This window comes from Podarcis liolepis, assembly GCF_965112155.1.
Source record: "Podarcis liolepis genome assembly, chromosome: 1".
Lineage (NCBI taxonomy): Eukaryota > Metazoa > Chordata > Lepidosauria > Squamata > Lacertidae > Podarcis > Podarcis liolepis.
Window position 1 is genome coordinate 29,827,196 of NC_139554.1, and position 16,332 is coordinate 29,843,527.

The following is a 16,332-nucleotide window of genomic DNA, read 5'->3' on the forward strand; positions in this document are numbered from 1 at the left end:
TCTCTGTTATTCAGGGCTGGTGGAAAGTGAAGACCCTTTCTGCACCTTAATCCTCCAGGGTTTGTAGAATCAATCAAGAGCTGGAACTCTTAATCTCTTGTTTCGCCAGATCTCCAGGGTAATGAAGTAGGTAGCAGCTCACAGCTACGCTCCAAAGCCAGTTGAGCTGTGTTAATTACCAATTAATATATTGGTTAAGTACAGGAGAATATGATGTACTCCTAACTTCTTGAATGAAGCCTGACTCTCTGTGATGACAGTGATCATTTTATTAGCGGCAGCGTTGGCACCCTCAGTATAACTAAGAAGGCAGCAATGGTCTGTCGCCCAGTTTTCCTACCATGAATTTCATGCAGAATTCTCTTACCATCTCTCTCAAATTCACCCATCTCGTATCGCAGGCTAGCAGCCCCTTCTTGTGATCCAGCCAACTGCTGCTTAACTCCCAGTTACCTTATACAGCTGAGCTGGGAAAGGCTGCTGTAGTCACAAGTAGCCTACACTGGCCTACATGTTCAGTGGTCTGAGCAATGGTTGCTTTTCTGAGGAAAAGCAGCATATATTTGCATGCAACAGTTTAGTGTTTTGAGATGATGTCAATGAAATGTTATCTCCTAATTTCTGAGCCTAAAGCAGATTCTCCTGCTACACTTAACCTATTTTACAACTGCGAGGCCTAGAAACGTCAAGAAAAAGGCGAGACTTTCAATTACAGTGGTACCTCGGGTTACATATGCTTCAGGTTACATACAGTTCAGGTTGCAGACTCCGCTAACCCAGAAATAGTACCTCGGGTTAAGAACTTTGCTTCAGGATGAGAACAGAAATCGGGCTCCGGTGGCATGGCAGCAGCAGGAGGCCCCATTAGCTAAAGTGGTGCTTCAGGTTAAGAACAATTTCAGGTTAAGAACGGACCTCCGGAACAAATTAAGTACTTAACCACTGGTACCATTGTATATCTTTACATAACACTTGATATCCTACAGTTCCTGCCCTATAACTCTGCTGTCCTGATAAGTCAGTAGCAGTAACATTTCATTGCTCCATGAATTGCTAACTTCCCGTGCGCCCCCTCAAAAGCTGGAGCCAGCTGGAGCCTAAAGAGTTTAGGAGGGCATCTATTTGTTCTGCCTCAGGACTCCAGAAACATTCCAGCTGGCCTCCTGCAATAGAGCAACATTAAAGTCCCCCTGTATCTGGTTTGTCTTCAGACAGGTTTACAGCTGGACTAAAGCCTGAGGATGGACAAGGACTTGAAGCAAAGCCAAGGGAGGCTAGTCTTTCAATGGGCAGCTGGATCCCCCTTCAGATAAGAATGCAAAGCACTCTCCACTGGGACCATGAAATGGGTGTGAGCCAGCAGCTAAATGTAGCCAGCATCAGATTTCAAAGTCTTCTGTGAAGCTATAAAGCGAGATCCAGCTGCTTGGGAGTGGGTGTGTATTTAAGCAACAGGGTGCTACTGAAAAGTTTGATGACAAGCCCAGAAAGAAACCAAAGCCCTGTTCACAAAGCAGGCACTTCTCAAACAGCTGCCCTGGGTGGGGATAGAGCAATAGCGTATAGTTGATTTACATCATCCAGCTGAAATTCTCTGCAGAAAAGCTGTAATGAGAACTTTCGTGGGGCATTTCGTTTCCCTCCGATTAGCTGAAGACGCCAAAGCTCCCTTGACTTGCTAATTCACTTCCTATAAAACTCACTTTAGTCTTTTGTAACTCAAAATACACCCAACCATTCTCCACCTGGCAAATGGGGGAAATTGCCATTTAACCCTGTAAGACCACAGCTGATCTAGAAATCAAAACGTAGTCACTTGTGCCAGTGTTGCACAAGGAAGTCGGTGCAGCTCTAGTACAAGCTCACTATCCTAATTCCTTGGGTATTAGCCAATACAAGGCTGGAAATCACAATGAAGCCCAAAAAATGTTCAGTTACTAAAGATCATGAACATGCTATTTTAGCAAGCAAATACAGTTTCAGATACGTACAGTAAATGAGTTGCTGGTTCCATGCCCAACACGCAAAGCAGTTTTTTTGTAGACGAGGCCTGTTTGTTATAAGGGCTGCAATTCTGATAACTGAAAATGGATTAGACATTAGCATTGCTCTTAAGAACCCAATTTCCAGGGTTTTTTCCTTTCTCAAAAGCAGCCTCAATAGAAGTCTGACTCTGATACCACAGTGGATGTGGGAAGCTTGTTGAGCCCTTTCTCTGCTAGGTTTTGAGAAAACTAATGCTGGAAGGGAGACAACTACAGCCTGAACATCCAGACATTTTTCAGTCCCATTTTGGGTTGGGAATGGTATGTTATGAGACAAAGCCTTATTTTTCTATATAACCTCTATTTTTCGGGGGCTGCCACCTTTGAGGTGCACAGTCAAACCTCAGTTCCCGAATGACTCCATTCTGGAATGTTTTGGCTTCCAAACCCCGAAAACCCGGAAGTAAATGCTCTGGTTTTCGAATGTTTCTCGGAAGCCAAATGTCCAACGTGGCTTCCGCTTGAGTGCAAGAAGCTCCTGCAGCCAATAAGAAGCCGCGGCTCGGTTGTCAAACATTTCGGAAGCCGAACAGGCTTCCGGAACGGATTATGTTCGACAACCAAGGTTTGACTGTATGTGCTGCTTACCCTTGGCTTGACTGCCCTTGAACATGCCCGGGACAAAAATGTATACTCAACTGTCTTATGCTCAGGAAAACCCAAATTACTTTTCTTGTCAAACGTATTTCAAAACTTCTCATCTAAACCTTCTTTTGGACTACCACTCCATCAACACCAGCTAGCACAGAAAACTGCTCTAGACTCTTTTCATTCTTTTATAGTGTCAGGCCCTAAATACAAGATGTGTAATAGAAACTTGCTGCAGCAGCAGCAGCTGTGTAATTTTAGTGAACAATTGTATTTCATAGAGCCATCCGTCATACTGTCCACATGCGTAGGATTTACGGCTGGGACTGTCTTACTTTGGCAGGAGAATTGGGAATGACTTCTCCAGATAACCACTGCAAATCAGTTTTCCAGCCATTGATCTTAAGCTTCTAAATATTTGCACCCCATTCTTTAGTCCAGCAATTTGTTCTGGCAGAATGTAAACACATAGCATAAGCATAACTAAACCTACTGCAGCTGCTTTTGAAATCTAGAGAGAATTAAGTGCTACCTTGTCACAAACCTACATCCCATTATGTTGGGCAATACTGCCATCTTGTGAGCAACTTGCCACAATAAATACCAAAGGCAAATTTTAAGCTAGAAAGAATCCAATAGAACAGCAGCGCTTGGATGTATAGAGTAACAAGATTTGTCACATTACATTTCATAAGCAATAGCTTACTTCTGGAAGACCTATCAATCTCCATACAGGCATCTTAATAGGCCAGCCTGTTCCTTGCTGACAATTTTGGCCATTACAGGTTTTAAGAAGTTAATGCACACATTTTCTTCTTGGATTTAGTCTTAGATACGTCCCACACAGTAAGGACATTGCTGACGTAATGGTAGTTTACCAAGCATAGACTAACCCAAAGTGTAAATGAAATCCTCGCTTGAATCACATCACAGCTGCCACAAACTGAGGCAACAATCAGAAATAGACCAGATCAGAAATGTCACGCCAGATGTCTCTTCCAATAGTCAACAACATTGTATTAGAGGGGTGTGGCGCATCTTTAATTAGCACATCAAACCCTCCGTCCCACTTTTAGACTTAGCTCCTTGTTTCCTCAATATGTCAACAAAATCTGAACACAAAACTGCAAACTCTTTAAAAAGAAGCCTGCAACAGAAATAGCACAAAGTATGCAAAATAAGTTTGTTGTAGATATTTGCACCAATTTAATTTAATTGTAGAATGTGGGGCTTTCAACTGTAAAATTTTGGAATTATTCCCAAGAATGCAGTTTTGGATAGGCTAATGGAACATCACTTACATCCTCCAAGACTGTATTAGAAGCACATGTTGAATCACTCTTAGTCGCTATCACCATCTCTCTACAAAATGTGTAACACAGCCTGTTCTTTCTGAAGTGTGGCAGAAGCTACATCCTCCAACAATCCTATCATGGCACAATTCTGAAGAGATCTGAGGACCGCAGTTACAGCACATGAAAAGGCTTTCTATCCTATGCCTTTCAGTTTTTCTGTTGTAATTAACAGTTCAAATGCATTTTATGCAACAATTCCCCCCCCCCCCCACCATGGGAAAGGCTCTAGCACTGTAAAAAACCCACAGATATATTAACTTCTATACATGCATATAATGCTGAAGTCATATGCAACTGTGGCTTAATATGCTGCTGCCCACAACTCTCAATGCTTTCATTCTGCTTCCTTTTAAAGGGGTTTAAATAAGGTATAACTTGGAAAGAGCCAGGATTCTGAGTTTGATGGGCATTAAAGATTTCTGCTACTAATGCCTGTTCACAGATAAAAGGCCACCACAGAGATAATACAGCTGAGCACCCATCAGAAGAAAACAGGAAATATGTCATTAGCCCAAGATGTGTTGCAAACTTTTCTAAGGAATTTCTGGAAAGCAAGGGGGGGGGAATGTCCTAAACCTGCAAACTGGAATACGAGGCCTCTGTCTTTTGCCTTCTATTCTCTATTATAGAAGTAAGACTATTACTTAGCTGAAATATCTTCCCTCCTATCTCTCTACTCAGATAAGAGCCAGTACGTCTTCTTTAAGTTATGTTTATTTAGCAATACGGGTGTATATACATTTATGAGAATCCACCTTTTGAATCCCCTGCAGCAGGAGACATGCATGAGCAGTGACAAGTTGGAATCTGTGCTGCTCAGTGGCCTTCAAGGCCATCCGGCCATCCTGCTTATCACAACAGTGAAACAAAGGATAAGAAAGGGACAGACAAGAAGCAAATCAGTTCACACGGCAGAATCTTTGGGTAGAGACTCTCCGCAGTAGCCAGTGTTAAAACAATCGGGCTCCATAACCAAACGTCTGTTTTATGCCCTCAAAATAGTATCGTTGCCAGCCCTCCCTTGTTCTCTCTTCTTCGTTGGCTGGGATGCCCCTTCCTTCCAGGCGGATTTCTGTTTCACCAGCTTTGTCGATGAACGTCAAAGTGATGGTTGCAAAGTGTCCTAAAAGAGCCAAAGAAAAACCCCAACATTCAGCAGTGTGACACAGCCTGGAGAAACACAGCCAGACAAACTATCTGCTTCTTTCCTGATATGGTTAAGAGAAGAAATCTGCTCTTCTTCCCAAGATCGCAACAGCTGGGAAACACTCAACTCTTAACCAATCTACCCTTTAAATATGTCATATCCTGTATGATAGGGCAGATTCCCAGTAATAAGTACAGCCAATGCACCAGTTGCCGTACAAGCCAAGCAAAAACATAGCACAACCAAGGCCAAGGCTAGTAACCAACTGAGAAATGCTTGTGCTTTCAAGCATCTTACAATTTAATAATGGGTACCACTGCTAGTACAACATAGTCAGAGTATAGCTGAAACATATGCAGTTTTCTACTTTGTTATATGAAGTAGAATAACTTACCCTCTGGCCATGTTTTAAATCTCCACTTCATTGCAATCTGCTTCTCAGGAACCTGGAAAGGAAGGGAAGCCTAGTTATCTACCAGGTATATTTTCATTTGAATACCAAGAGAGTGACAGAGATTATACTGAAAAAAGCTGGGGGGGGGTGTCAATATTATGTGAGAGTAGCTCAGGGTCTAAATACATATAACGCTTAATGAGTAATGTGCAACTACATCTCTTTTTTCTATAATTAACAAGCGCAACAGAGCAACTGTTATCAGAACTGCACTGTGCAAAGAAAGGAGGTTCTGTCTGTCTGTCTGTCTACTTCCTCCTCCTCCTTTCCCAGTCCAGGACTCAAGGCAGCTTATGCACATAAAACAGAAATAGCTAAAAACACAATAAAGACAATCATTTAAAGGTAATGAAATATAAATAAAGTAGTGTTTAAAAGATCCATTAAGAACACCAACAACAGCAATAAAAACATCACAAAACCAGCCCTTTCCTCAAAATACCAACTCCTTTTGTAGAGAGATTTATTGAGATCAAAATGATCTAAGTTTAGCTACAGTTCACCAAGCTTGCCTTCATAACATTTCTTCTCTGAACCAGACATGGTTCAGAAATAACCACAGTTTAGAAGAATGAAGGTTGCTTTGCGTACGTACACTGTCTCCTCCCCTCCCCTCCTGCTCTGTAGTGAATAACCTCCAGGATTTCTTAAACTGATTACCTGTTAAATCTAAACCAGGAAAGCATCATTTTCATTCTGACAGTGCAAAGGGGAAGGAGGAAGGAGCATAAAGGTGCAATGCTTGTGTCTGCCTAATCAAACTGAGTTTGTTATGTCTGAACTCGGCCAATATTATCCATTTGTTTTTTGGAAAAGATGTGTATTTCCAGCTAACCATCAGCAACACAAAAGAGTCTATCCAATTTTAGACTTGGTAAGGTAGTACAGGCATTAGCATTATTATTATTATTACTAGTTACAGATAGGTAGCCATGTTGGTCTGCCATAGTCAAAACAAAAAAATTCCTTCCAGTAGCACCTTAAAGACCAACTAAGTTAGTTCTTGGTATGAGCTTTCGTGTGCAAGCACACTTCTTCAGAAGAAGAACTATTATTATTACTATTATTATTATCTGTACAACACCCTTCATCCAAAGATCACAGGGCAATTCGCAACATAAATGTTCAGAGCATTACAAAAGAAACAGATCATGGGCTAAAAAGAAGGCACATCCCAGCTACTGAGCAACAGAAAATGTATTGTCAACAGTACTTACTAGTTCAGTGAACTCTCCAGTGACACTGCCATCTAGCAGCTGGAATTTTCCTCCTTTGTCAGCCTCCAAAAAGGCAGGTGAGTGAGTAAAAGCCTGGACCATCTGCAGAAAAAAAAAATTATGATCAGTGAGTCAAGTAGCAAGGTGACCCATTGCATTAAAATGACTATGACTTCCACCCAATCTACTGAAACAACAGAAATAGATGCTTGATTCTAGCACTCTGGAATCTGAGTCCTGATTCCAGTACCATCTCCACTGGGGACGGGGGCACTTTCAAGGATGAAAGTAGCACCTCTTGGCTGCCACTTCATTTCCAAATAAGCAGAAGCAAATGCTCATCTCTGTGGGAGCTTGTTTGGAAGTAGGTCTCCTGCTGAAAGAACATATAACCCTTCCAGACTGAGAAGAAACAAAGTGACCCATAATCCCTGAAATATCTCCTAGAGGTCGCTTCTGCTGCAGAGTACCAACCACAACACCCTCTGTGTGCGAGCTAATAGGAGAAACATGGGGAGGACGTTAGTCTAAGCAACCAGTAGAGATATTTATAACCAAATATAATCTAAGAAGCATACAAGGACTTCTCGACAGAAAAGGACCTATAGACAGACCTGCAACTTACCTCTTGTGTGATAAACACTCTATACAGTTCATCTGGAGATGTTAAGAAAACGTCCTTCAAGTTTATCTTGCAAGTAGGAATCTTGACTCCTACGGATTTGGATTTAAGTGCATTGCCAGCAACTGGTTCAGTGGTCTAAAAATAGAATAAGTTACAATGAAAACATATATTAACTGATAGTTTATTTTGTTAGTTGATTTACAAACTTTTTTTAAAAAAAGAACAGCACTCAAAATACAATCTAAAAATTGTGAAAACAATAGAAACTATATGCAATACAAATCAGTACAAGCACAACCTAAAAGCCAGATGCAATCAATATAAAACCAGCATAAAAAGCAAGCAAGCGGGGGTGGGGGGTGGGAATTGTATACATGTAAACAGCACTAAGGAATGCAGTGTAACACTATGGCGCTCCCAAGACCCCCAAGCGTTGCTGCACTAGCAGAAATCCTTGGGCAGGCTCCCACTAGCAGAGCTAGTAGCTGAATCCCGCTCCAGACATGGGAAAATAAAAATATCTTCACCTGGTAGCTAAAGGTCCACAACGTAGATGCCAGGCAAGCCTCTGCTGGGAAAGCATTCCATAAATGGGGTGCCACCAAGGAAAATACTCTCTCCCTAGGCCACTTGCCTCATTTTGCTAGGGGCGGGGGGAGATTTGGAGCAAAATAATTAATCCAGAACCCTGCTAATAAGATGGCTCATTCCCTGCAGCTGATGCAAGAGCAAGGCACCAACCTTCAGCCACTTTTCTTCCTCACTGGACTCCAGTAGTCCCCAATCTTCAAGATACTGCAATCTGTTTTTGTTATACTCCCTCAAGAATTTTGGTCCAATTGTATGCCACAGAATATTCACATTCCTATCAAAACTGCTTAGTGCCCAGAGCTACCTCATATGCCACACCACTAAGTCTGCTGCCACTAGGAGTGTAAAGTAGCCCTGTGCCTTATTCTTCATTCCATCAGAGCAAGGAAATGTTAACCTATAAAATACACCTGGAACCTTGGGCTCTTACCTTCCGTTCCTCTGCTTTGCGTACAGGCTGAGGTGGGAGCTCTGATTGTTCACCATTCACTGTGGGTAAGATCATGCCTTGGGTAAACTCTGAAAGGTATTAAAATCTTTTTATTCCATGCAAAGCATCTAGAAAGAAACGCAAACCACATTTCATAACAAACAAAGCATCATTAAAGGAAGGCAGGATGTCATGGAAAATGGGATAAGAAAGCTACCACACACTTTGATAAATTTATAACACTGGAACTTATCACCTCCAAGAGGATGTACTGAAAGCTATACAAATGCTTTTGAGATCAAGAAAGAGGGCCAAACAATAATTGCATGATACTATATTAGAGACATGCAGCCTAAAGTTCAACTGGTAAACTCAGGGCAGGTATATATAATTTTCAGACCACAACTCCAAGTTCTCTAGTGCAGGTATGCACTAATGTGGCCCACAAGGCTCCCCCCCCCCACAGCGATGTGGTGGCAGTTTCCTTGGTGCTACTTGAGACAAATAATCCATAATAATTACTATCAGCACTGAGATGGAAAACGGTAATTCTTCACATCCTTGAACGGAGTCTTGCCTCACCAGATTTACTTTGGTAGACAAGCAGAGGATGGAGAAGGTCCTTGAGGTATCACAAGTCCTAAGCCATTTAGAGCTTTGCAAGTGATAACCAGTACTTTGAACTGCACTCAGGAACACCCTGACAACCAGTGTAGCTGCTACAGTATGGGACTGACATTCTCCCCAAACCTGTTACATGTTAGAATTTTAGCAGTAGCATTTTGTACTAGCTGAAGCTTCCAAAGAATCTTCACAGGAAGCCCCACACGGTTTGCTACAGTAATCCAGGCAATATGAAACTAAAGCCCTACACACTCACTCTCCACCACTCATGCCAAGGAAAGAGGAGACCAGCCCATTGGTCTCTGGCTGCTTCTGCCATCATTTCTGCAGCCCACCCACCACCCTCCCCATGTTGGGGGCTGCGTGTCTTCGGTGGGGAGCCTGCTCTACTCAAATAAGCTCTCCACAAGATTAAAAAGCCTGAAAGATCAGGGTGCGAATCATGCAGGGAGCCTACTGAAATAGAATAGGCTCCTTGCGGCAGACATTCAGTCACCAACGTGGTGTTAGGGGGAGCGGTGGGTGCTGCAGAAGGAAACGGTGCCAGGGGATGCAGGAGAGGACAAGGCCAGAACAGGTGAACAGGGGGTTAAGATGTATGACAAAAATAGACAAGTTTATTCTAAGCAAACTATTTCTAACACATTTTGAAACTCCTTCGTCCTCCACAAGAACAGCTTTGACTCGACTATTTCTTTTACCCCTCTGTACTTACCTGTTTTGAGAGTGCTAATGTAAGTTTCCAAAGCACTGCTGATCTGATTTACACCTTCATGCTTCATCAAAGCTAGCAGGTTGGTGTCTGGCTCATCTTTGGCAAGACTAACGCTGATCTGAGAAGAAAAGGGGGGGGGGCGGGAATTCATACGGTTCCAACAGGACAAATCTGTTTTCACTGCACATACTCCTCCACCCTGTGCTGCATACATGAAATTATTTTTACTTAAATGACGGTAGCTGTTTGTGGATTTGAATGGTAGAAATCAGATATGAACTTATGGGGCTTAAAAATAATAAAAAGATGAAGAGAGATAAAACTTGGGACTACTCGGATATCTGATCCCTCTTCAACGAAGCAGAAATCAGGAAAATAATCTGTAACTGTGTTCTTACCTCAATTTCATCAACATCATTTTCATCTGACAGATTGGGAATCTCCACATATCCCTTATACTTCACACCTGTATTTGAAGTGCCTGTGAAAAGCAATATACTGAATGAATTGCTCAATTTCGCTTTCTAACAGCAACTTCTGACATGTTCTGGCATTCTAGAAAAGTCTCTAAATTCCCTTTCTCTCTTCCCTTGGAGAAGGGGGTTATTATCTGCTTCCTCACTATTTGAAAAGACTGTAGAAATTCTGCTTTTTGACAATTCAACCTCCAGAACTCTACAACAAGATCACATTACGTAGCTAAAAACAAAGCAGGAAAACTCACCTGTCCAAGCCAGCTTGATATTCCACTCGTAAAAGAAAATCAGCTTTCCTTTGCGGTTATTGATTGAGGCTTCTCCATCCAATTTACTCACTTCTGTCACTTCACAAGTTCCCTCTGCATTCTCTGCTCTAATAGCCAGAAGCAAACTTTTCAGTTTCTCTGAAGACCAGTTAGATGCATCTCTTTCAGTCCTAAGAAAAGAACAAAATTCTCAAAATGTAAAAAGGCAGTAATGAACAGCTGGTGCTTTTCAATGCTCCAGTGTTGCAAAGTTAGTTTTCAATGCATTGATTACACCCCCTTTGTCCCATTCCCTGGAAACACGTGGTATTTGGCTATATATCTTGAAAAGTTACACTTCCAAAACTGACTTCTTTTAGGGACACATGGAAGAGGGTAACCAAGGGTTTGGACTAACCACTCTGTATACCTCTACACCAGCGGTGGTGAACTGGATTTGGCCAGTGGGTCAGATTGCTATCTTTCCCACCTCTAGTGGGCTAAGATTGACAGGTGGGCAGAACCACAAACTTGTCGATCACCTGACATCAGATTACCTTTTCTGCTTGCAAGGGTCTTTGCATATCACTTCACAAGACAGCACTTTGAAAGGGGCTTCTCATGACCCGCCAATTGCTGAGGCTTGCTAAAACCCTTTCAAAGCACTGCACAATATAGTGCTTTGAAAGGAGCTTCTGAAGTGCTGTCTATTTGAAGCACTTCACACTGAACTTTTCAGTTGCTAACAAACTCCCTTTTGGCTAAGCCAGGTTTCTACCTGCTCCACACCTGATGTCATATGATGTTAGGTGTAGGGCAGTTGGGCATAACTTGGACAAAATAACCTATTTACTTAATTCCCACCACTCAGCAATTAACCAATTATGTCCAATATACATCTATATACATCTATAAAGGAGGGCTCCAACCATGACTAAGAACCCATACCACCTATTTAACCTTGGCTGATCAATTTCCTCAGCCCCATTCTGAATCTGTTACTTTACTTCAGCAGAATTATGAACCAGAAACAGCTAGACAACATAAGAGTTAGATCCACTGGGAGGAATTCAACGTCACCCTCTTCTGGTTGTTCCATTAGTGCAAGCATTCCTGCTTGCCAGACAGAGCAATCCCCCCTCTCCTTCCCCCATGCACTGTTCTTGGAGTTCTCCAGAATGGACTGGGTGGGTGTGCAGGGGGGGGGGGGCAAGGCCTCACTGTACTAGCAAGAGCTCTGCTGGTGCACAGGGCTAGCTGAATCCAGGCCACTTTAATTAATGTGCATGAATAACTAAGTGCACTAATTTCAAAGTATAACTTAGTTATCCAGTGCTATGCTTCTAATACAATAGGATGGCTCAAGCTTGAGATATACAAGCCCCAAAACTTCCTTCTTAACTCTTAACTTCCTAGCTGTGGTGCAACCAAAGCATATTGTTGAAGCTCTCACTACTGTCTAGTAAATTTCAGGCATGGCCAAACTTGGCTCTCCAGCTGTTTCGGGACTACAATTCCCATCATCCCTGACCACCGGCCCTGTTAGCTAGGGATGATGCAAGTTGTAGTTCCAAAACAGCTGGAGGGCCAAGTTTGGCCATGCCTGCGTCTAGTTAGACGCAGATACAATTCCAAGGTCAAATCACTGTTGCTGTGGAACCTACTTTTTTATTTCATTTAAAAATTATATTTTTTGGTAAAATAATCTGGCAACATGAGAATGGCATCATACACACGCTTAATGAGTAGTCCAATCCCAGCAGGTTCCTATATTTCAATGAAAGAACAGGATGTACAGTTCTAGCCAACCCACAGGATTATCTTGAACCACTAGGTGGATGGACGGAGTGAACTCACAAACAGCTGAGATCATAGCTGTTAATCTACCCAGGAGAAGTAACTTGTAACATGACAGAAACAGATTATACAAACAGATTTCCCCTTTCCTGCTCCTTAAAATACAAGAACTAAATTCCAATACATCAGGCTTCTGCTTTGAAAACCAATCTAGATAAAATGTTTCTGTAGAATCTGCATGTAAAAACAAAGAGTGCTTCTTAAGTTGAAGATGGCTATGTGTTTCACAGCTGCTTGAGTGCTGCTGCATTAGCATTACATACCCTTGGAAACTACAGCTTGCTCACCACTGCAGAATGAGCTGCTGGCTCAATTCATACTGCCTATGTCACTGTTTTTTTCTTTTTGGCTCCGCACCCCCCAAGGTTGGGGCAGGAGGACAGAAGAAACTGCTGCTAACTGGAGAGCTCTCCATGGTTCTAGAGAAGTACACACACCTTCCTCGGATATGAATTAACCATGATGCTCAAAGAGACAGGGCATATCTCCCCTGTGGTTTAATTTAACTGGCAAGTTCCCAGAGCAGGGAACCTACAGTATTTATCCTTCCTCCTTTAAAGTGTCCTGCAGCTGAAAAAATAGCAGCTGCTCACTCATCACAAATTAAGAGCATGGTGATCATGTTTCTAGTTGTCTAAAGATGCAGAAGAGCCTGGATTTAATAAGGAGCAAAACTGATTGGACTGAAAATCTCAGGAACAGGATAGACTTGGTAGATATAGTCACAAAAGGGTAGGACTGGACTTCTTTATACTAATCCTGAAAGCCGTGGGTTGCTACTAGGGATGGAAGAAGATACCGTTTTCTGTTCCACCCTGTATTTATCACATGCAGCATTTTCTCCATTCTGCTGCAGTTCATCTTCTGCCAAAACTTGCATTATTTGTCTCACTGTGCGCTGTGGTAAAATTATGTAACTTGCGTATTATAATTACACTGTTGTTACTTTATCCCACCCCATTCATTTCTATGCAAAGGAAACACAATGCAAATGTGGGGTGGTGCTGGCATAATCAATTACATACAATTTGCAGATGGAAAGCAACAGCAAACACTGGTCATATTTGCCAGATTGATATCCATTACAGACATGAGACAAATAAGCAAACACTAGCAACTTCTACTTGGGTTTCATCAGAGGTCTCCAGCATCCTTAAGCGGCTGTTCACAAGAGTCCATACCATAATAAATCAAGGTGTAAAGTGCCATTGGCACTTGGTCTTTGCACTGCTGGCAAAATGCCATATTTACACAAGCCACACTGTGCACAGCAGCTGCTTGAAAATATTGTGCATAGTTCACTCCTTGCCCAGGTCAGTAAGTGTGGTGGCAATCGCATGAAAAGATTTTCAATAAGAAACAAAAAATAAAATGCTATACATAATAGCAGATGTACATGACCAAGTGACAATATGAAGGCATCCTACATCTGCAGGTTTTTCTGGTCCATTTCTATTGGACTAGAAAAATGACTTTATTACAGCAGCACACAAAAATTATTCTAGTTCATATAATAATAATAATTTATTATTTATACCCCCGCCCATTTGGCTGGGTTTCCCTAGCACTCTGTCTCCCATAGTGACTACTGAAAAGCTTACATACATGATGTGAGAGCAACAGCCACCCTCTCTGCTATCAGTGTCCTGCACTCAGGAATATTACTTCTGTGTTTGGAAGCTGTATTTATATGAAAATTGTTGTCAAATCATCCATGAATTTGTATGTGGCAGAATTGCTAGTTTGCTTAAGACAACTTGCGTCACCATTTTTCAAATTAAGACTGATTCCTATCTTGTCATCATTAATTCCACATTAAGGAAGCAATGAATGAAATCCTCCCCCATTCTCAAAATGCTCCTGGAACAGTTTCCCTGGATACCACCACTTCCTGTCTACCCACTTTCTCCACAACTACCACACCGCAAATCAGTGTGAAAAGCAATCAGATACAGCAACCCAGCTAAACAAAAAGCATGGCTTTGCATGTCAGAAACACAGTAAGCACAAACACACCATTAAAAATGACAAGGCGCTTCCTATTCTGGAGAGTGCTCGTGCAGCACCAGATTATGATACAGGTGGAGGGGCTGCCTCCCTGTTGAAAACTACTTTTATTCAGCAGGCACTCGCTGGCTTTGCCAAATGCCACACCTGACCCCTAGAAAAGACTGCCAACGTTTTTGTTTGCTTTAACCAGTCCCCAGCTCCCATGCACTTCAGCGCAGCTTGATCTGAAAGTAGCTAGCGATCATATTTCTTTTTCCATGCCAAAAAGCACCCAAACTCTCACTAGCTGCCCTTCTACAGATCCAGCTGTTTGGTTTTTTTTTAAGGAGGTTAAACCAGGCCAGGGAGGTTTCTCTATCTCCCCTCGCCCCTGTAATCTTTTACCACACTTATTTGAGAGTAAGGTCCACCGAACCCGAAAGGAAGTGACTCCGGCGCGAACACGCATAAGCGGTGGAGAATCTCGTGCGAAGGGGTCAGAGGCAAGAGACAGGAAGAGAGAAGCAGGCACGCGTCCCCGCAACCGCGGGGGTGTGGGTGGCTGTGGGTGTGGCGGTGGCAGCACGGCCGCCCTTATTCCCCCCAAGCCCTCAGGGGAAGAGCTGCACCCCCCCAAACACGAGCCACTTCTCCTCCGCCCCCCCCAGCCCCCGCTGCCTTCCCGGCCCCTCTCGCCCACCAGTGCCAGTTGTTGACGTTGGTGGCATCCGCGCGCTGCTCCACAATCCAGCGCGGATCTCCCTCTCCCCACTTGGCCATCAGCGCCTCGCCGAAGGACTCGCCGCTTCTGCCTTTGCCCGGCTGGCTGGCTGGCGAGCGCCCGTCGCCCTCGCTCTCTCGCCGCGCGTCTGGAAGCTACTAGAAGCGCCGCCGGCAGCCGCGCCGCCTCCCAGCTTCCGGCAGCCGCCGGAGAGCTTCCTTCCGTTGCTCCCCCCCCCCGCCGCCGCTCCTTACTCCCCCAGTACCATAGAGGGGGAGCTCTATAAGCGTAACTCAGAGACACGCGCAGCCTGGGCAGGGGAGGAAACTGACATGAACACCCGAGGGAAGGGGGAGGCACGTTATTGGGACAGAGTGCATAGACGTGATTACAGAGTCTATATGTTGCCTGCCTCGCTTCTGGGTGCCGCCCTCCTTCTCCTGGAGCAAAAGTGACAGCTCCCTGTGGGAAATCCAGGATTTGAAGCGAAGCCGTGAATTGGCCAGCGGCCGAGTGTCCACCAGAAACAAAAGAGCCTCTCGACAGGCTCTTTCCTACTCAGACCTTTTTTCGCGTGGGAATTGTTTAAAGACTTGAAGCCGCATCTACGCCGTCTAAGTGAGGGTTGGGGCTGGGGGGTCTAGAATTTCCTAATCTCTGCTGGGAAGCATAGCTGTCAACGTTTCCCTTTTTTAAAGGGAAATTCCTTTATTCCGAATAGGATTCCTCGCAAGAAAAGGGGAAAGTTGGCAGCTATGCTGGGAAGTGTCGCTCTATTTTTGGAGAAAATCCAGCTTCCTTTAACTGAAAGGGAGGAAGTTCACCGCGGAAGTGAAGGACTTGCGGTGGTGTGTAACTCTTAGTTTTAATCTCTGCAACTCAGCCTGTGAGGCACGTAAAGGCCTCGAGAGAGACAGGTTCGGACTGGCCTCCCACTGCCATGTCGACGTTCTTTGGCATGTTTCACCTTGGAGATGCCAAGAGTTAGGGTGACGCCGCCTGTCTGCCTGCCTGCCTGCATTCATCCCTAACGCTGGAGTTCTTTGGACTACAACTCCCGTCATCCTTGGCTGATGGGAGTTGCAGTCCAAAACCACTGAGGGGGTGGGGCAAAGGTTTCCCGCCACGGCGCTGCGGCGTTCCGTCCAAAGCTCATCAATGCCCGGGCTGTGTGCGTAGGCGTAACATTTGCGCGCCACTCTAACCTTTCCTTACCTCTGTGGCTCCTCCCTGCTTCTGGTTGCCGCTTG

General features: G+C 43.8%; 1 protein-coding gene across 1 annotated transcript; it reads right to left on the reverse strand.

The window, feature by feature from the left end:
- Nucleotides 1-4,684: 4,684 nt before the first annotated feature.
- AHSA1 (activator of HSP90 ATPase activity 1) lies at nucleotides 4,685-15,283 on the reverse strand. The gene is made up of 9 exons (XM_083503302.1): nucleotides 15,062-15,283; nucleotides 10,516-10,706; nucleotides 10,190-10,272; nucleotides 9,792-9,909; nucleotides 8,453-8,541; nucleotides 7,432-7,566; nucleotides 6,807-6,908; nucleotides 5,530-5,581; nucleotides 4,685-5,111 (listed from the first exon to the last, which is right to left on the reverse strand). The coding sequence occupies exons 1-9, from the start codon at nucleotides 15,139-15,141 to the stop codon at nucleotides 4,939-4,941; spliced, it is 1,023 nt and encodes a 340-aa protein (XP_083359428.1). The 5' UTR covers nucleotides 15,142-15,283; the 3' UTR covers nucleotides 4,685-4,938.
- Nucleotides 15,284-16,332: the final 1,049 nt, after the last annotated feature.

Bases quoted from the DNA above. Each gene is read 5' to 3' on its own strand.
- AHSA1 (XM_083503302.1), bottom strand. From the start codon at position 15,141: ATGGCCAAGTGGGGAGAGGGAGATCCGCGCTGGATTGTGGAGCAGCGC. The intron at 6,909-7,431 runs GTAAGTTGCAGG...TTTTTTCTGCAG, and splicing joins GAGTGTTTATCACACAAGAG to ATGGTCCAGGCTTTTACTCA. The intron at 5,582-6,806 runs GTAAGTACTGTT...CTTCCTTTCCAG, and splicing joins CTGGAGAGTTCACTGAACTA to GTTCCTGAGAAGCAGATTGC.